The sequence below is a fragment of the Siniperca chuatsi genome, linkage group LG12, assembly GCF_020085105.1.
Source record: "Siniperca chuatsi isolate FFG_IHB_CAS linkage group LG12, ASM2008510v1, whole genome shotgun sequence".
NCBI lineage: Eukaryota > Metazoa > Chordata > Actinopteri > Centrarchiformes > Sinipercidae > Siniperca > Siniperca chuatsi.
In genome coordinates this window covers 11159117-11180573 of record NC_058053.1, presented here as the reverse complement: position 1 = coordinate 11180573, position 21457 = coordinate 11159117, and the positions used below count along the sequence as shown (strand labels likewise).

At 40.1% G+C, this 21457-nt stretch overlaps 1 protein-coding gene across 2 annotated transcripts; it reads right to left on the bottom strand.

Annotated features, from left to right (window-relative positions):
- Window positions 1-548: 548 nt before the first annotated feature.
- Window positions 549-19983, bottom strand: kansl1l (KAT8 regulatory NSL complex subunit 1-like). 2 transcript variants are annotated; one of them, XM_044217663.1, is made up of 16 exons: window positions 19725-19983; window positions 17693-18850; window positions 12906-13047; window positions 12188-12325; window positions 10897-11000; window positions 10179-10353; window positions 8006-8180; window positions 7303-7431; window positions 4782-4928; window positions 4439-4539; window positions 3666-3778; window positions 3113-3185; window positions 2907-3019; window positions 2542-2662; window positions 1516-1762; window positions 549-991 (listed from the first exon to the last, which is right to left on the bottom strand). In XM_044217663.1, exons 2-15 carry the CDS (start codon window positions 18778-18780, stop codon window positions 1541-1543), a joined length of 2841 nt encoding a protein of 946 aa, XP_044073598.1. In that variant the 5' UTR covers window positions 18781-18850; window positions 19725-19983; the 3' UTR covers window positions 549-991; window positions 1516-1540. The 2 variants fall into 2 exon arrangements, with proteins under 2 accessions (XP_044073598.1, XP_044073599.1); XM_044217664.1 differs by having other exon boundaries at window positions 12906-13044.
- Between the last annotated feature and the right edge of the window lie 1474 nt (window positions 19984-21457).

Below are 21457 nucleotides of genomic sequence, written 5' to 3'. Positions count from 1 at the left end.
TTGTATCAATGACAACTTAGTTAAGTACACTTGGCTGAAGTTGTAGATGTATTTCACGTGACTGAAATAAAATCCACAGAGCTTCTGACTGATGAGATGCTTCACTTACTGTAATGTGTCCATTTTTAGAATTGTTGCGTGTCTAAAGGCACATCAAATAAAAATAGTACGAACTATTATGGTTTTAGATTTTCTATGTCCTGACCTGTGTTCATACATGCATGCTATAATACTGATCTTTCCTCTTTTTCATTCTTACATTTCATTAGTGTGATCCTTATGTGGGGAGTGTAGAGAGCCAAATGGTCCTCTGATACACAACAGTTCGTGCTATCCAATCATCCCCATCCCCTTCATGCAGGTGTCTCAACAGTAGGAGTCCAGAGCTGCAACAAGGATGTGAACATTAACACGACTGTCAATGTTATACCCAGGACCAATGAAACTCATACTCATTAGAATGCTGAAGTCTCACCCATGTGCCCCGTGCTTGTTAACATTTGAATCATCCATCAGAAAACTTGGCAAAGTATGACATCCACCACTACTGTATGTTTACTAATGTTAATGTTTACTAATAACGTTTTTTCTTCATAGAAAATATATACCAAATGACAACAGAAAAAAGCACACATACAGCAAGCATAAATATACAGTATGTATGTAGTCTTTCTACACAGACAACTGTGAAAATAAATAGCATGTGACAACTACCAACGGTATACAAACCTGAGACTACAGTGGATTTGTGCTGGTATATATATTTTTACATAAAGTACCTCTTGTACATTAAAACCTGAAAGTGTAGCAGAAACTACAGTAGTCAGTTTAAATTAGTGTGACACATGTTACAATACTCACTAAATAGACACTTTTGTTTTAAAGTATTAAGCAAATAACATCAAATCACTGTATTTGTGGAATGTATAAAGTATCCCAATTAAGGTTTCCAGGGCATGTTTTCTCCTCATGGTCCCAGGCGGGAGGAGATCTGGAGAAGAAATAATACAATTATTAATTAATTTAACTGACATATACAACCATTTGAGTCAAAAACACACTATGCCTTTAAATCAATGAACAAATGTATGTTGTAAAAAATTTACTAATTAATAATTCATTTGTGTTATGAATTACTTGTTGGACAGATGAATGAATGCACAGATAATTAAATGAATGACTAAATAAATGATTGAATGAATGACAAACAAAATGATTTACTAAACTCACTTATGAACTGAAGGAACGCATGACTAAATGACTGTTCATTTGTAAAATGCCTTATTAATAAATGCCTTACAACTGACTTATTTACTTATAAAAATAAAAATAAATATTTTACTAAAAACTAACTAATTTGCCAAACAAATTAACAAATTAAGAATCTGTCAACAAATTAAGTATCACAAAAATTCTGCAAAAAGCATTGGCACGCACAAACAATCTGCTACAGCATTTGTAAGCTACATATGAACATACTAGTAAACAGGGAATTCACTGTATTTCCCAGCTTACATGTAAAAAGTAAGGCACTGCTCTCTCAGCTGCCATTGGGTGTTCTGCTCTTGCTTTGTCCACCAGATGGCAGTGTGGCACCAGAGGACTGAGCTGGGGAGAGATGGGAGTTGGAGTTCTTTGATGTGGCGGAGGCCAAGCTACACTCTGACCACCCTGATGGGACGTTTTCTAGGTTATCAGAGAGCAGGGCTTCTTCCTCATCCTCATCCAATGGAAACACTCGTGGCTCCCAGGGTGTCTGAGGCTGCCGGAAGACAGAGGGCAAATCATGCAATTGAGCAAATCTACAAGTACATACATATTATACACATGTGAAAATAAAATATATTTGACAGAGCTTAGTAAGTACTATATGCATCACTTTCTATGGACACAAGGATGAGGATGTAACACATTTAACAATAAATCAATTATGTCCTGAGCCTAACATTTGCTTAAAATTTCACAAGTGCAACACATATTCAATAGTGAAATAATGTCCAAAACCCTGATACTTGCTCTTCCCGTAGCCATTCATTGAATTTAGACTTTGAAGGCAGTATCATAGGTGTGCATGGCTCTGACGCCTGTTTAAAAAAATCAAAGGTTGTGCTTTAATCAGGGTTTTGTATGGGAGCTGGAGTGCATAAGAAGTGCAAAGCAGTGAAGTAGGGGATATTTGTGGTGTGGAGAAGGTTGATTGGGACAGTCTGGTTTAGAAGCAGCTCATTCCTTCTCCAATCAAAGCGGAGTGGTACAGAGCCCTGCAATCATCAGCTGGAGCACAGTGGAGATAAGTATCTGTGTAGGCTCTCAAGGATCCATCTAGGCTTTATAACACACAATACGACTGGAAAAGAGTATTGATTAGTCTGCAACCCATGTTTGCCACTCTGTACTCTGTGAGAAAGCAAGGAAATGCTGCCTTTTGATGGCATCATAATATAAACAGCCAATAGAAAATTGCCATGCATGACTCTGGAACATCATACTCTGATATTCAGAGTTTCTTTGGGGTTTCAGCTGTGGTGCTTTTGATCTTACCAGCCACTCCTCTGAGCTTTGCTGTTCATCGCTGTCCAGCTGAGCAAAACTCAGCTCCACAGAGCTCTCCTCTCCTGATGTGCACATCCCGCCCCCACTGCCTGATAACCTGCTGCCAGATCTAGAGTGAAAAAAACATACCCCATGAAACTTCACTGGGAAATTACTCAACATTCCACTTTCACACGGGCTATATTTACATGCACAGAGATGAACAAACCCAAGTCTGCAATCGTTGCACTGCACAGTCAGCACAGACAGAGAGATTAGGAATTAATCCAACTGTCAAATGCATCTCTTTGTTATCATGTTAACAGTATTCAAATGAAACAGCTGCATTTGTGAGCCTGTGTGTGTGCTTCCACCTTTTAGGGCGCCCGGAGCATTTTCTCTTTCCCCAGGATGGCCAGCGAAATTTCTCTCTCTGCTCTAAGGCCAGGTGTCTCTGGGCGAAGACTTCGTCAATGAGATCTTCCACCTGAAACACACACATATACACACACACAGGAATAAAGATGATATTTTCTTCACAAATTACAATTACTCATGTCCAAAAGGGATGAGACACTACCTGCCCCTCTTCATTGTCCTCCTCCTCCTCTGCCTCCCTGTTCATCGGAGATGAGGCGTCAACCGCCCGCCAACTGTAAAGAAACACAGACTTTTTCAGGTGAGGCAGTGATGGACCGTGTGCACAGCTTCTTTCTATTTCAGTTTTTTAAAGAAAAGCAGTGTGTCTAATCACACAAGACAAAATAAATCAAGCACATAAAATGTACTTAATAAATAACCACATACAGTCATAAATACATGTATACACATTGTAAACTACCTTCTAAATTAAAGGTACTACAGATGGATCAACAAAGTCAAACCCGGGTGCAGTCATTTTTAACTTTTTTTTTTTTTTACAGTTCTGTAGCTCATGTTAACATTACTTTGCTTGCACCAGAAACAGAATTTAAGCACTTTTAAGGAAAGGCATGATCAAGACTTTTTTTGGGGGGGGTTGCAATGAAAACCCACAGCAAATTTCATGTGCTGTTAGTCTGACCATTCATCTTCAAGAAACTCTGTCATGAAGAATTCTACGCAACTCTTTTAGAGGGAGCTTTGTTTCATACCTGGGTGTCAGGATGTCTTTGTACTGAAGCTTTTCCACTTTAGCCAGTGACATGGGGATGACAATGTTGTTGATGTTGTACACACTCTCTCCCTGGCGTTTGCGAACAAAGCCCTAAAAAGGAAACATGACAAGAGCAACGTGACAATTCACACCAATAATTCAGAAGAGTTCACACATTCAGAGTCATTCTACATCACCAGGTTGTCGTGATATAGGCTTTCTGTAGACTGACCAGCTTTTTCACATTTTCTCTTTAATTTATGTTGTGCAGCATTTATGTTGTGTGTTTAATTTGAAGCATCATTTCACTCATTTCACTTCAGTCCACTACCAAACCCTGTGATCCCAAGTAAGATAAAACACAATCTGCACAATTCTGCAGCCCTCATGATAATTTAACACATGATCCTATTCTCTTTCAGCCAATACTCCATTCATGTAACATAGCAAACACATGAAGTCAACAGTCATGTCTGGTGCAAAAATATGACGCTAAAAAATATATTCTAGACCTGCACTTCGATTAGTATATTTTGGATTGTGTTTGTTGGCATTCGGAGGTGTACGAGTTTTTGAGAGTCCTTGAGATGGATGAAGTGTTTGGAAAGTGAGGATATTTCAGTCTTTACTTCACCTTAAGACTGATGAGAGGTTAAGACCCCCTTTAGGATCAAGGTTAGAATTAGGTTTAGGTTAGGTTGGGTTGAGTCATTACTGTATATCAATGAGGGTTCTCACATGTATACAAGTTCAGAAATGTGTGTGTGTTACCTGTGAGGCCTGCTTGCGTGAAACCTGTGTGTAGCTCTCCTCCAGCACTCCATCTGAGCTGTCCTCTGGGTCACAGAGCTGGTACAGGACATCTTCCTTATCTGGGTACAACACAGACAGACAGACACACACACACACACACACACACACACACACACACACACACACACACACACACACACACACACACATCAAACTAGTGTTTAGCTGTAACAGACACTACATCATAACATAATTTTAAGATGGCTGTGTTTACCAAGAGCCTTTACTTTAGCCAATTAATCACAGACTGATTTACTGTAAACCTGGAATACAGGGTGAACATACACTTGCATACACACACCTTCTATCAGCCTGTTGATGTGTCTTCTCTTCTTTTTCCTCTGATTGGCTCTCCTGTGTTGACTCTGAGCAGAGCCTGCCATCCCGATTGGCGACAAACCCATAACTCTGCTTTTATGATGCCTTGCATGCTGCTTGTATTTGTGACCTATAATGACACACACACAGACACACACACACACACACACACACACACACACACACACACACACACACACACAAACTGAGTTAATACACCACAGGAATTTCCTTTCATTCCAAACTACCCTTCAGTTCCTCTGGGATTTTACGCTTTGGTTAAAGTGTACAAAAGCTAATCTTCAACCATTTGTCCTATTATTTTGGCAGGTGACTGCCTCTCAGTTTTCTGTTCCTTGCTCACATCACAGCAACAGCTTTATTTAATGTAATCATAGTGCAGATAACTTGCCAGCCAAATGTTCTTTTTTGCTTAACTAGGTGAACAATGCTGAAATCAACTGTACTAGAGATGTTTTTAAGGACTTGAATAGATATTTATTCTTTTTTTCCACATGCACACACACGTATCTCAGCCTTAGTGCTAGTGTTGTTATGATCAGTGATGACTGGAAACAGCTGCCAGTTTCAAACAGAACTCCAACAGGTTTCATTAGTAGAAAAGAAGGAAGAGGAGAGGCAGGAATGAATGGACTGATGCCTGTAATCAACCTTTTATATCAATAATACAGTATCATTTGTGTTGTAGTGCCAGTGCTCTCTATTCCCCGCAGTTAACTATTAATTAAGTTACGTCATTAGTCATTATTCTCCATGTCATTTGCCCATACTTCCATCTCCTGCTTGCTTTTACTGTTTACATAATCTCATTCTATTTTAGCTATGATAAAAGGTTTGTTGCCATGTGCCAGGCTATTATTTTAGGTGACATGTACTTCACAAACTGTCTTATTCTTCTATTGACAAAGGAGAATAAGTTCATTCAAGCTGACAGGAAATCGACAGAGTGGTGGGTGAGTGAGGTCAATTTCCAATCTGCCTCCTTCGTGTCTCCTCCTCTACTTTCTCCCTACTTCTACTACATTACTTCTTTTTTGTCACCTCACCTTTGTATTTAACACAGACACAGTGTTTTGTCAACCTTCCCTGGATAAACAGGAAAAATTCTAAAATCATTGATTGTTTTGGATCATCACTCTACATCGCGGACAACCACGTGAGCAAGTGCCACTTAAAGCCCTCAAACGACAGCTGGTAGAGGCAAGTAAGTGCAGAGGTAAATGATCATTCATTAGAGCTTCAGACTAATATACAAAGACACATATTGACATTGGTGAAATACCAACTGATTCCATTTCTATCTGCAGCTCAGTTGGAAGCCTTACACACACACAGTGGGGTATCTGACATGCTAGGAACCACTTACGATGGTACACAGGGAGCTAACAAGCAGACACAGTGGTCGACTTTGAAGCAGCCATTGTATTCACAGTGATTTTGTTTCCTTTCACTAAATACAACCAAATGGGAGAATTGTCTAAACAAGATAAATTGTCAGTTTATTATAATTATTCATAAATTATTATTTAGAAACAATGTAAACTAAAAAAGTCATTTATATCTATTAAAATTTTAATGTTTTGTTAATAAAACTAATACTGTATGTGGAGGTGGGCGTGGTTAGCTGTCAGCTGCAGAGGGAGAGGTGTGGTAGTGGCTCAGGTGAGCAGCGTCAGGGAGAGCTAATTGTCACAGCTGTGTCTTGTTGACTAATTATGCTCTCCCCTTTATATGCAGCAGCATGCTGGACTGGCGACAGCTCACACACAGACAGCAAGGCTGGCTGTTGAACTTTGGACTCCATGTTTAAAATGTGATAAGAAGAAAAGGATGTTGCAGCGTGACCAGTGGGAAAGCAAGAGGCATTGTGGTTGAGTGTTTTTGTTGATTACTGAAAGTGTGTGTGTGAGCAGCCTGAATAAATAAAAGACGTGACCTGAGTCAGTGTTTATGCCAGGGGAACCCACGGTGGCAACAGTCCTGCTACACTGTAATTTTTACTAATTATATTTTAACAATAACTGAATGGAAAAAAACACCAATAAATTAAGTACAAATTATTCACATTATTCCGTGCTATGCCTCATCAAATTGGGACCAAAGCGCCACCAGTAATGTAGCTACAGTAATTCTAATAAAAGTCGCCACTGAAAGGTTTCTACTGTGAAGCTGCAGCAAGTAGTGTTGGCTTTGCATTAACATTAAATTACCATTGACTTCAAAAACAGATTTCATTGCAGCTCCACCATAGCAAAGAAAAGTGGATCAAAAGCCAGTGAGGCTCCTGTCTGTTACACAAACAACAACAACAGGAATGCAGGTGTAGTCTTTAAAATAGCACCTCTGCCTTCCTGTCATCTTACCCATCAGTTGGCAAAGTGAAGCACATGTAGAGCAAAAGACTGAGCAGAACGTTAAGAGGGGAGAGCTCCATAAAACAGAACAGGGTATGTAATCAATACTGGTAAAGGGCAGGATCTTACTGCTGTGCAGTGGTGTGGAGCTGCGTCTCTTGTAGTGTGCCGGACTGGATGGTTGATTGATAACAAGAGGCCTTTGGGACCATTCTTCTCTGGCCAGGGCCCTCTTTACATGGTGGGACAGAGGAGTGTCTGGAAGAAGATGACACAATTGAGCATAAAAACTTTTATGATTAATTACTCAGCACATCTCAAAATTTAAGCACCCAATCAAAGACAAAAACAAAACACCAGCAGTGTATGACGCGCATCAAAGCACCCACATCCATTGTTTTCCTTACAAGCCCACACACTGGCAGCATCTTGATACCAAACACATCACTGTTCTATTTCCCAATTGTCGATGTGCATCAACGCTCCTGAAAAGCAGTAATTTTATCACATTTACTCCCCGGAATGGTACATCCCGGCTACCACTACTTCTGTGTGGTATGTCCAGTGTGCTACAGACGTCAAGTGGCAAATGACCCAACATGGCCGGTGTGTGCTGCACCTCAAAGTAGGTCTACCGTGTTAAATATGAAGCCAAGAAACAACTGTTGTGAACTACGCCTTTCAGATAACAGTAAATGAATCAACATTCCAAATTTCTTTCAAAAGACAGACGTTGCTTAGCGTACTAGTAACTAAACTAAGTTTACTAGTCTTCCTACATGTTTTTGATTGTTATGTTCATGTTAAGTAGCTATGTTAATGTTTCTCCTACCAAACGAAAGAGACAACACAGGGTGAGGTGTGGAGCTGGGGGTCCTGGAGGACAGGGCCCTACTGGAGCTGCATTCAGGATCACAGCACAGGACTACAGGATCACAAGATGAGCAACATGAACAGGAAGATGTTGAGAGAGAAGAGGAGAGGGTAGACGTGGACTTCCCAGAGTCCTGAAGCACAAGAAAGAGAGAACAAGAGAGAGAGAAAGTTATTTTTCACATAATAATAAACAGTCAATAATCTTTAACTACAGTATTAACTTGGCTTTCTCTCTGGTTTGTTGGAGTATGAGTCATGAGGGTTTAAGGAAGCTGCTCTCTGCTTGAGCACACTGATTACAGTAAGTAAGTAAGTTGTTAAAGGGCTTTCTTTGTCATCTGGCAATATCACAATGGTAGTGACTTGGTGCTGCTACAATCGCTCTGGGCTCCATGCTAGAATAGCAGTATTCAGCAAGATGTTGAAACTAGAACTATTCTGGCGTTGGCCATCCAATGGTATGTCGAGATGAGAAGTGAAACTTTTATCTGGTTTATATGTTTGTATATGAGCTAAAGATGTAGTTTAAAGATTAGGACATTGGGTCCACATCTTATGTTTAATATATTAAAGCTGCATTTATGAATTTTATTTTTGGCCACTTGGGGGACAGCAGAACAAGCTGTAAACACACCATTTACATAGTATTAGTGTATAAAGTCTTTAAGGCAAACCTGTTAACAATCAGTTAACTATTTGTACATCCAACAGGCACACAGCAACATAAACATTTTGGAATAATTTTGTAGTTGTTTTTTCTGGGCATCTGACAAATAGTCCACTCTTCTACTAGCTCTGTTTTAGTCTCCATCAACTGCTGAGAAAAATATCTTGATCATTAGTGGCTAAATGCTCCAATATGTTCACCAGCTAGTTGCTGACTTTGTCTGCCATTTGGTGCTGGGCTGGTAGCACACAGTAGAGTTTTTACACTGTAAACAGCTGCCGGCTGCAGCTGGACAGTTTGCTGGCCTAAAAACCAAAACAATGAGCTGAAAGATTGTAAAATGCTCTGTAGAGCTTTTTGGCATTGCAGAGTTGGTTGAGAATTCAATGTGGGTTCGTCACTAAGAGCAACTCCTTTAGCATTACACCTAGTCATTTGATCCATTGTTAACATGAAATATTGATAACTGCAGCTTTAAATAAAGATATCACAAACAAAATGTGATATGAGAGTATGAATTGTTATTACTAGAACTGTGTGAAGCTAAGCCACTTGACACACACCACTATCACTACCCCCTGATTTTACTGGCAGCAACAACATAGCACTATGCAATGTCCCCTGGCTAAATAAAGACTAAAGCTTTAAAATAATCACATGCACTTGTTTATCTGAAGCAAATCCAAGAGATATTATTGTTTAATTAAGCAGGTGTCCGGCTTTAAATATTAATTCCTGTTTAATTTGAGGAACTATTTTAGTGATATGGAATTCCATCACTGAACCCTGACTACGAGCAACTGCTTTGACATGAATATGTAAATAGTTTCAATTAAATAAATTAATGAATTTACAACTTCTACACACTTTCATCAGCTTTTCAGCCTTTATTATAAACCCAAAATGGGTCTACAATTGGGATTCATAAGTGGTGCATTGTAATGAAGTAAATTTGGGCAGCAATACAGTAATTAATACACAGCATAGTGCAGGTGTCATCTTCATTACTATATTTACTGTCATGTCCTCAGAATAGAGAGGGGAAAAAATGCAAATGTGACTGCTGTATTTTAGCATCCATCCATTATCTACACCTGCTTACACTGTGCAGGGACATGATCAGCACTAATGAATAGACACTAATGTATCCCAGTGGGGTAATGGAGATTGAAATGATTTGTTTCAGATGCACAGAGCGGGATTAAGATAAGAATAAGTATATTTTGACTAAATAAGTAATAATACTAACTGGACGCATTGCAATAGAAATAAAGACATAGCATCTTCAGGGACAGACTTCCACTGTTGAAGGGCATGTGTACATGTGCCCTCTAGCTATTCTAATTATGATCACATTTAAAGTTGAATGTCAGAGAGAATGTGCATGTGTGCTTTGACAGTTGTGTATGTAAATGGTTCAGATGGACGGACTGGGAAATGGAGGGGACTGCATGTGGCCTACCTGTGGCCGGCTGGGGTTGTTGGTGTTGAAAGTGAACAGTTTGGGCTTGTGGTAGGTGACCAGGGGCCTGGTCCGGGCACACACGCACGACACATCAGCTTTGAAGAGCCTCCTGGTCCCCGGTCTCCTTCTCTTACAGCTCCCAGGCACAAAAACATCGTCTCCTTTCTGACCACTGCGCGAACGAGATCAGATGAGGTCATGGAAATGTCAGGGATATGATTCATGTTAAGATCACAAGAACTAAAAATGCAAGTTTTTCAAGGTGTTGTTGGTCTTACATCTTGTAGACAAATAACAACCAGAAACAAACAATACCTACTTATAACCCCTGGTTACATGCATAAAGAAGCAGTATGTCTTTGTTCTATATTTTTATCATGTGGCTTTTATCTTCACAGCCAGACAGAGAGAGTTAAAAAGGCAGCAGGAAGGAAAGACATGAAGGGATGATTCAAGTCAGGCCAGATGGTGGGGAGTGACCGGGCTGTTTCACTGGGTTACATTACACGCCGCATGCTTTCAAAGTGACTAGCACCCACATAGCCCTGTGAAAGCTACTGAGCTCAACATTACGCAACTGAAAACTGACTTAGTGTTTCATTTCACTGCAACTCATGAAACATGCAGAATATCTAATTGTAGGTGTGACAAACTCTTGTAGTGCCATGCCCAGATAGTTACTGTATAGTATTAGATTTGTGTATGTGTTCTCTACCTCGTGAAGGCTCTCTTGCCTTTCCAGGTGTGTGGTTGTTTAGACAGCGGTGAAAAGCTGAGAGGAGGCATCAGACTGTTGACAATCTGGCTGAGCTGAGCACTCTGCAATGAAGACATCATCCATATAATGCTTCACACAAGAGACAAATTAAAATTCAGCGTGAAATACAATCCATCTCTTTAATAGCAGTGAGTGAATAAGCACTCCATCAAAGAAAAGATGGACTCACCAACATACGCCTTAATATTGTTTGCTTTACGTGAGTATGGGCTGATCAGATTGATAAAGATGAGGATGCTGTGTGATGTTTGAGAGGATCACAGTACACAGCACAAAAATAAGATGCAAATTTTATTCGGGTACCTCTCTGCTGTTCGTGCTTCTAAGGTGCACATTTACCTGGTGCAGCACTAAAGGCTTATTCTGGTTATTCTTAAACTGGGCCTTATTTAGTTTTTTTATTTTTGTTGTTATGAAGATTGACTATTGATGATTATTGATGATTTAAGATTCATTCAGTTGCTTCTCTGCAGTGTCGATGTGGCTGAAACGTGACCAATGCTGATTTCAAACAGCACAATTTCATCCAATGTCCAAATTACATATCAACACAGAGTGAAAAGCTAAATATATGCACACAAACACTTTTAAAAGCACAACATAAGAGGGTTTAACATCCAAAGAACATTTTTTTTGCACAAACTCACACCCGACAAGGTGAATGAAGACAGCTGAGGTTCAGTTAATGCAGGTGTTAAATCCAATTTTGTACTCATTTTGGCATGAAATTGTCCATGAGTATCTGACTGCTAAGAACACGACTTAATGCAAATGAAAAAAAATATATGTTTTAGTTGGTGGAGGATGGGGGGGGGGGGATGGATCATGCACTCCTCCCTGATATCACAAAAATTGTTTTATTGTAATTTTGGAATTAATGTAAAAATGTTGTCTGTCACATTAATATACTTTTTTAAAACTTCAATAGATATTCAAATGTACATTTAAGTACAATGTTTAATGCCATTAAGACAGTCTGCACTGCGTTAGATTAACAGACGAATAAGGTCTTTCCCTTTGAGTTGATTAAATACCTGTAGGCTTCATAAAGCAGCAGGAATTCATGCATTCCATCTGCAGTCTCTTATTTAGCATAATAACACACAGGTCAAACAGTATGTTGCCTTAATTAATTAGTTTAATCTTCTCAACTGGGACTATTCCCCTTGATTCCAGACTCTTCACACACCCGGTCTTATAGGTGTGTGTACTAGTTCCTCCCTCCTACCTGTCTCTCTATGTTGTGCAGAAGGCGTGTGGGGCTGCAGGGTTCAGCGTCAGCATCCGAGGCTGCCATTTCTCTCAGCAGGGTGTGCTGAATCCATCTGTCTGTCAGTGGCTGGGACTCTGCAAGCACCACACCACCCTTAGACACACAGATAAACACACAGACACAAACACACACACACGGATAACATAAGTTAACCTTTTGACAGTCACCCCCTTTTTGGGGGCCGGCCCGCCTAATATTTAAATATTAGCTATTAACTATTTTTGATTTTAGGATTCTTAATGAATTTGGACATTTCAAGGATTTATTATTTACAAGGATTATTACTTAAAAGGTAGAGAGACGCCATATTTTCAAGTTTTCAATTGTATAATCTGCCATGCATTGTACCTCATCATGTATTGTACCTATGTTCATATTCATGTAACTTTTCATAGTACTAGCAGTCCATGAAAGTTGGTTGTTTTGCTTGATGCAGCTTTAAAATGTGACTAATACAGTAGCTAAGCCTTCTATAAGATACTTTAGCTAAAGTGCTATTCATTTGTTACAGTAACACAGCAAAAGATAGCTGATCCTATACATTCTCTTCTCACAAAACTGACTTGTACATGGCCTGACTAAAAGCCCTTAATAAATGCCCTCTGTGGCTGCCAGTTGGTACATTATGTCAACTGCCCTTTATTGAGGCGTTTACAGAGGACTTTCGTCTTACCTTGGTAGAGCGGATGTGCTTGTGGAGCTCCACCAGTTGTTGTATCCTCCCCTCCAGCTCGACCAGACGTAGCTGCACCCAGCTCCATCTGCTGCCCAGCTCCGCTCTCTCTTCCAGCCACCGCCTCTCACAGCTGCCACTGCTGGCAGGAGGGGCAGGGTGATGGATGACAGAGGAGGACAGTTAGACCCATGTAGTAGTATTATGATACTGACACGACCTTGCAAGAATCTTTCGAAATGCTTTGGAATTTGGTCATGAATCTGGCAAAATTTCAAGATATTGAATGCAGTCATAAAATTCACTACAGCCACTGGAAGTGCATGAATAGGTTACCATATGAGAATCATATCTTAATGAATTTGGACATATGAGAATCATATGGTAACCTTTTTTTTGCTAAAGCACAAAAGCTTATCTAGGCCACAGAATAAAACACTGTTGATTTGTGTGGTGTGTATCTATAGTATGTTTCCAGGGCACTTGCCTGTTCAGTTAGCATGTATCTTTTGTGTGTGTGTGTGTGGTTGGCTGGCAATAGTTGCTATGGCAGTGCTCTTGGACCTTGACTAGGACAGGGAGGGACTCCCCCACTTTACACACTCTAACAGAGAAAGGTTAGGCCAGTCAGAAAGCAGTGAAACACAAAGTATTTGACAATACCCTTTGGTATTATGAGGTAGTTATTCTAATATTAGCCTGTAGGATCAAATACCCAAAATGTTGTTTGCTTGCCTGATCACAATTACACCCTGTGGTAACACTTTATTTGAAGGTAGCGTCATAAGACACGACACATAACTATGACATGACACCTGTCATGAACATGAAGGAGTCTATAGAAGGTTTATGACTGTTATTAAGTGTCATTCGGTCAATGATGTCACTTTTAATGCAAAGTTGACATTGTTTGAGACTTTGCATTAACCAAGACAAAATTAACCAAGACAAAAATGTCTTTGTCATGACAACTTGACATTAACCAAGAAAACATAACCTGTCATCAATATGCCATGGCGGCTAGAAAACCACTTCATTTTGTTTTTCTTCAGCCATTCAGAGACCACACAACAACATCCAAAGAACTGAAGGCCTCACTTGCCTCACTTAAGGTCAGTGTTCATGACTCCACCATAAGAAAGAGACTAAAGAGACATAGCCTGCTAGGTTATGTTTTCTTGGTTAATGTCAAGTTGTCATAACGGACATCTCAAACAATGTCAACTTTGCATTGAAAGTGACATAATTGACCGAATGACACTTAATAACAGTCATAAACCTTCATAAAGACTCCTTCATGTCAGGTGTCATGTCATAATTATGACGGTGTCATGTCAGTCTTATGAAGCCACCTTCAAATAAAATGTTACCCACCTAGTTTGTGGTTGATATGAAGGAGAAGTTTTCGTTTTCGAGTTTCACTCAATCCTAAGATAATATCTGTTTTGTTAAGGAGTAAGCTCTCTCTTTCCTCCAGAGACAATGACCAGACATGGCTGCCCTACAGCTCTTTCCAACTGTATGTTGAGAAAATTCCTGGAATATTTTCCAAGCAGTAGGCGAGAGCACAGGAGAGGAAAGGTTGCTTTATACCTGTTAGTGTGCTAGTTCGCAAACTGCATATTTACATACATATTTTCCATGAAGATATTAACATTGCTGAGTAAAATGTGGTGTCTAGCAACCCATTGGCTACCCTCCACAGTGAGAAAGTATGATTTTCCACAGCTAAATCCTGGTTGAATAAAAGGCCAGCCCTAGCATGTATTTCTGGGTTTACGAATTCTCCTATTTGAATAGTGGTTCTTGGCTCTTGCAGAGGTATTGGGGCTTTTGGATGCGTCCCGCACTGAAACTTTCCAACACGTAACCTTTATAAATACTCCCACATAGTATATTAAAAATTACAAACATGCTGAAAACTGAAAATGAGCAACAGCTGGAGGTGTGAAGGACTGCTGGCAGCGCAGAAGATGAGCAGTGTGGATGCATGGTTTCAAATTAAAGTCAAACCATGCCGCTGCTTTGCAAGTTCATACCTAGAACGTTAAAGGCCAACTATTTACACATTTTCTAAAGGAGGGCAACGACTTGTCCCTTCTCCAGCAAGGAGATATCCTCTTCAAGGAGGAAACTGCCATAAAAACTCCCCAGGGTGAGGTTTACTGACGAAGCACAGAGCATTGTCTCATTGACTCGTACAAAAGGTAAGCTGACACTTCCAAGATGACTGAAGCTGGCCGAATAAAAAGACACACACTACACACATATAAAACACCTTTTGTCATTCCTGTTCTAAGTGCTAATAAACATGCCTTAGTTTTGTTTATGGCTCCTGTTTATTGCACTGATTCAGGACATAGGAAACAAACAGTGACGTTGAAGAGCTATATCCAACTAAAGAAATAAATGGTACTGCACTTAAACCAGACAGGACTTGAGTCCAAAAAGAGAGGTCTAATTGGACTAAAGCCAAGACCAGGACATCACCCCTCCTGTCCTAACACTAATGTCCCCACATTGCCGACTAGAAAGTGTATTAACCTGGTAACATGAGGTTGGTAACATGGCGCTTAAAATAATTAAACTGACCATCTACACAGATAGAAGAATAGCAGAATAATAGCTCTGGCTCAGTGCAAATCTCTCTCAAAAGAATCTTATTGCCAAATGAAGATGTTGCACAACGTATCTAGTTTCGGTGGTATTTTTGTAAAACTTATCAGTTTAATTTTCAAATTAAATGATAGGCATTACATGGACAGGGGCAGTTATCTTTTTCTCAGGAATTTCTGAAGCAAATATGCAGTATACCTATCTGAGTGAGAGCTTCAATTGCTGGGTAATGTTGTTCTCAAACCAAAGACTGTCCAAGCTTGACACTGTGTATGACTGACCACTGAAATTCTCATCCTAAGCAAAATAAATGCTCCTTTCCAGGATGTCCTGGTGGGCAAGCAGCCCAAGACGGATATCAAGATCCACAGAAAAATTCCGGCTCAGGACCATTATTGCATAGCCCTGTTTCTCTCTTTTTCTAGGTCTATCTCTCCAATGTTTCCTGTCACTCACTACTGTCAGCCAGAAAAAAATAAGATTTTTTAAAATAATTTCTGTGGAAGAAAAAAATCTTATTTTTTTCTTCCACAGAAATGATTTTAGTTGTTGGAGCTGCTTGTCAGGGGTTTCACATAGCTCAATTTTAGCCCAACTGCTCCTCTTCCCTGTATTTAATTAACATATATATATGTGGACATCTGCCACAATATAAACCAGAACAAGATATTAACTAAGCTGGCAAAATATATGAAAAATTCAGATTATAATCATTTTTGTGTGGAATGTGCACAGCTTTTCTATAAGTTGATACCATCTTGTGGCTTGTTAGCACAACAAAAAACACTGCTTACAGGATGTCACAACACACAATCATATGAGATTTACATATTTTTTTCCTCGTCTGGGGCAATACGACTCCCTTTGAGCACAAAGACACAAGTACAGCTGCACTGCCCATCCAAACCACACCCACACAGGCACACACTTCCAAAGTATTTTTCACTAGAAAGAGGAGGAGCATGACAGCACAGAATGGCTGGCATGTTAGAGGCCCGCTGGCATGTCTGTGTTTTTTTCCTAGCCTGTGGGTATAAAGAGAACTGGCTAGTCTGTTCAATGTGTTATGACTGCAGCATGGAAAGAGAAAGTGTGTGTGCATGGCTAAAAAATGTCATCACACTCTCCACAGCTGGGAGGTCAAAACGTGCACTTATGACAACCTCACTGTAAACTTCGCTGAGGTCCAAGTAAAATATGTGTCTAACACTGCGGAGGAACAGTGGACCTCTTACACTGAGCTGACTTTCCAAAACTTACACTCAACCCGAAATAAGTCTTGGATTTCTTGTGTCATCCTTGACATTTGTAGATGTGTGTGATTTAATGCCCCCCTTCTTGTAATGTCACATAAATATGCTCATTCTCTCCAATTTACACCGTATTTATACCTCTTTTAAACTAGTTCCCTCTCACTGTGTTAGCGATGTCTTTAATGTCCTGAACTGAAAGGTTGCCTACAGTGAGAGTCTACCTCTGTGAACTCACCACTTGCCTGAATTAAAACAAGGCCAATGGCTCCAGCGTGAACCACAGCTGGGTTCTGGTAACTAAATCCCAAAAAAGCACAACAAATCTTTTGGCAGAGTGAGACTACAGTGATGATTGTGAAATGCTTTCTTATTGTTTTCTTCAACACTAGCTGGTAACTTCATATTTGACACTGTGTGAAAGGATAACTTGACAGACCAAATATGCAGTTTAAGGGACTTCTAATCTTTTTCTTCTTTTTCTTTTGTAGCTTGTTTATTTAGCTGTAATACCCAGCTGTGACAGCCACATACATGCTGTGGCTCTTAAAAATACACATAATTCCAGTAAGTAACAGTTTGTAAACAAAAGTTGGTTACAGCAAGTAACAAACGAGTTAATGGCTTCACATCGTATTAGAACTATATATATATAGATATACCCATGTGTTATGAAAAGTTATAGTTTTTCTAATGATTAGCAGCTAATTATGTTTTTTGTTTTGAGTCATGTACCTCAGTTACCCAAAGAAGCATATGGCAATGTCAGTCGGTCTGTTGGTACCATCCAGCACCTTTGTATTAAACATTGCTGTCTCTAGAGGCCACGTTCAGGGCTTTTACTCTTGTTGATAGTGGGAACATATTTTTACACAACACATGCAGCTACATATGAACTACTTCCCCTCACTGGATACTCACCCAGGTGTCTTGGTTTTGCCGTGACTCTTATCCTCCTCTTGCTCATCATCTGAGCTGCTGCTGGCCGTGGCCTCTGAGTCCAAATCCTCCTGCAGGCCTCTCAGCACCGCCTGGCTGGAGCGGCTGAATTCGCTGAGCTCTGTGAAGGAAGATGAGGCTGTGGACGACTCTAGCCAAGAAAAATGGGGTTTACAGCCCAGCGGAGGTAGTATACCAGGATGTATGGAGTCCGGGCTAGCAAGAGACACACCTCCAAGTTGACAGTGCCTTTTAAGCCCTTCCAGCTGCTGGTTGCAGTGTAGCAAAGCGTGCTCACCTAGCAGGGCTTGCAGTCTCCTCTGCAGCCTCTGAGCTCTGTTGCGCAGCCCTGCCTGCCTGGAGAGCTGCTCCTTCACTGCCTCCTCCAGCACAGCTGTGGATGCCAGCTGGTCAGAGTTCACCCTGCCACTGCAAGGCTGCCCTGTAGATGGAGGAGCACAGCCCATTCCAGCCATTTTCTCCTGTGTCAATGTAGGTGGGGGTGCAAAGAAGGGAGTGTAGCCCTGGTACATTATCTCCCCATGGGAATATGAAGGAGGAACACTGGTAAAGATAAGGGAGGAATGATGCACATCACCACCATCTGGCCTACATTCAGGAGTAGCACTGTGACCATGTAACAGGCAAGTCTCTTGGCTATTGTGCTCAGGGACAGGGACTAAAAACATGTCTGGTACACCTGGGAAGACGCAGGCCACCTGATGAGAATCTCTCAGGCCTTTATTGAAGGTAAGGAGGCTGAGGAGGGAAGCAGGGCTTGGGAGGAGCACCGTCTCACATTGGCTGGCAGACGCCTGCAGACATGGGGAAAGCACAGGGTTGGTAGGGACGTCCAATGGGCTCACGGGGAGACATGAGTCCAGAGAGGGAAACGAGGAAAGGTTCAGCCACATCTTCTGGAGGTCACCATCATCTGTCGATCTCATCTGAGACTCCAGCTCAGCACTGCACATGGCTCTCCCATCTGAGTCCATTCTGACAGAAGCAGGAGGTGAGGACAGGTGGATCCCATGGCCATCTTTCAGGATTTTGGTCAGGGCCGGGGCCATACCCCTTTCTGAACCACTGATGCTTTAGATAGCCAAGGCAGCAGACTTCACAGACTGCACCTTAAATCACCTGACAGTGAGAAAAACACATGTTGGTCATTCCCCCTACTGATACAAACTAAACCCTAAAAAATAAAACTGTAATCCTACCAGAATTTTAAGCACGATTCTACACAGATACTACAAATATTGTTAGTCTAGGAATATTGAGACCATAAAACTAAAATGTGGTGGAATAAGATTGATAAAGTCACTAACTGGTGAGAACCACTGGAGACAAACTACAAGTATTTAAGACAGGAAAAATAGACCATGGGTCAAATGGGCCAAATAAACTGTACATTAACTAGCTTACCTTGACGCATTTTTTATAGTTAACGGGTCTATCTGGAAGCCTCGTTGTGAGAACTAATAGTGAATTAACGTTAACCGTCCTCTGCGCCCTGTTCACCCTTTATCGGGCACATATTTTGGTGATGACACGCATATTTGGGAACATAAATTCCTCATTATGTTCCTGCTGCACAGTTTATTTGGGTTAACCCTGGCTCCCTCTGTCTTATAACGCTGCTGTCTACACTAACTAACGGACTAACTAACGGTAACTAGTAGCGCTGCTGTTTGAACGCAGATTCCCGTCTTGATAACAAGTTAAAACAGCTATAAAGGAAATGGAGGTAAGTGTTGTGAAACGATAAAATGCCAAAACAGTAACACACGTTAAGTAAGCAGGTGGGAGCCGGGTTTTATACACTCACTGCTGGATATTCGTTCATCACAGGTTAGTTTAACGTTAAATTTAACGACATGACATTCGTAGTCACTTAAACTGTGTCAATACAAGAGCTAGCTAAGCCGTGTCCAATAACGGACGTTACCGTTAACACTCCATGAAGTCTTTTTGAAGTGGATCTAACTTGCGTTATAACGTTAACATTGCTCACCTGACCAGGAGGTAAACCGTTGACTTGACATCGTTTATTCCAGTAAGATTTACGGCTGAATATGGCATTCAATCTTTCGTGTTTCCTTTGCTAATCCTTTCAGAAAATCGCGTCTGACTGTCTTATCTGGCTATTCAACTGGCTGTCCAACGGTGACCTTTATTTTGCCCAGAGTATCGATAAATCTCGTCTCTTTCAAACTGACATTACGCCTCCTTGTCCTTCACTCTTCAACTGCCGAGAGGACAAAACACATCTGAACGAGGAGGGGCTGGACCAGACTCATGGCGCCTTCAAGAGCTCTTCAGAAGCTCAGACTTGTGAGCGCGCAAACGGAAAAATTCCTCTTCCCAAATACTATTATTGCCCTAAACTAAATTTTCTTCGTTACATTACATTAAGAAAAGTAAGCTTTGATTGTACCTGAAAGAGCCAAGATGGGAAGATGGGCTCGAAATGTTGTACTTTTCCTAACTGGTGGGTATGTAGGTGAGAAGTGCACTGCGTTCACCCAGACAAAAACAATAATTCTCACAATTTATCACTTCTGTATCTTGTAAAATTTTAACTTAGCATCTCAAGACTTTAGTTTCAAAATTATGGCAAAAGATCTATCTCATAATTATAAGAAAATCATATCATAATCACAAGAAAATTCTCATAATTACATGAAAATTATCTCAGAATTGCAATAGGCAAATATTATTTCATAATAACAACAACATCTTGATCTCGTTATTATGAGATCCTTGTAAGTACAAGATTTCATAATTGCCAATCTTGTAATCACAAGATCCTTATCTCATAATTACGAGATACAGAGCTCATAATCAGAAAATGCAGACCTCATAATTATGTGGAAAAAGTCCTTCTCCTACATATATCGTAATTATTATTAGATTCAAAGTCATAATTATGCAGTTCAGATCTCATAATTGTGACATCTTTTCCAATAATTATGAAATACAGATCTTGTAATTACAAGATACCAAGTCAAAATTATGAGAAGATCATCTCATAATTACAAGATCTGTATCTTGTAATGATATCCTTATCTTTCAAAATGAAGATAGATAATTTCTGATCTTGTAATTACCAGATCCTTTGTACAAGATATTGGTTTTCTCATACTCATGAGATACTGATCTCGTAATTGTGAGAAAAGTTACATTTTCTCATAATTATGAGTCATCATAATTGCAAGATACAGATATACCAAGTCACTGGATAAGGTCTCCAATTCTTTTTCTTTGATAAATGCAATGTGCTTCCATAGAATAGCAACAAGGACATGTTTGAACTTAAATTCAGTTTCACAAACAGCTAAAATAACAGCTGCTGCAGTCACCTACTGTAACTGCTAATAGATCAATATGTGGTCACCGAGTCCCAGCGAGCCCAGTGCATGACAGTGGACAAGAAAAATGTGACAGGGATAAAAAAACAAAAAACAAAAACAAAAACAATGTAGATTACTACATAAGGAGGGGTTTTAGTGATAGGGTTCAGTATGTATGCAGTACCAACACAGAAATCATGTAAACTAAAAAGAATGAGGGGAAGAAATGTGGTGCAAACACGTAAGAAATGTCCAGATACATTTTAATGATGAAAAGTATACAGTTAACTTGACCACTAAATGATAAACAAGAATGACAAAAGAAGCATACAACTGTGCCACTTATGTACAAAACAGCAAACAATAATATAAAACAATTAAATTTGCCAAATAC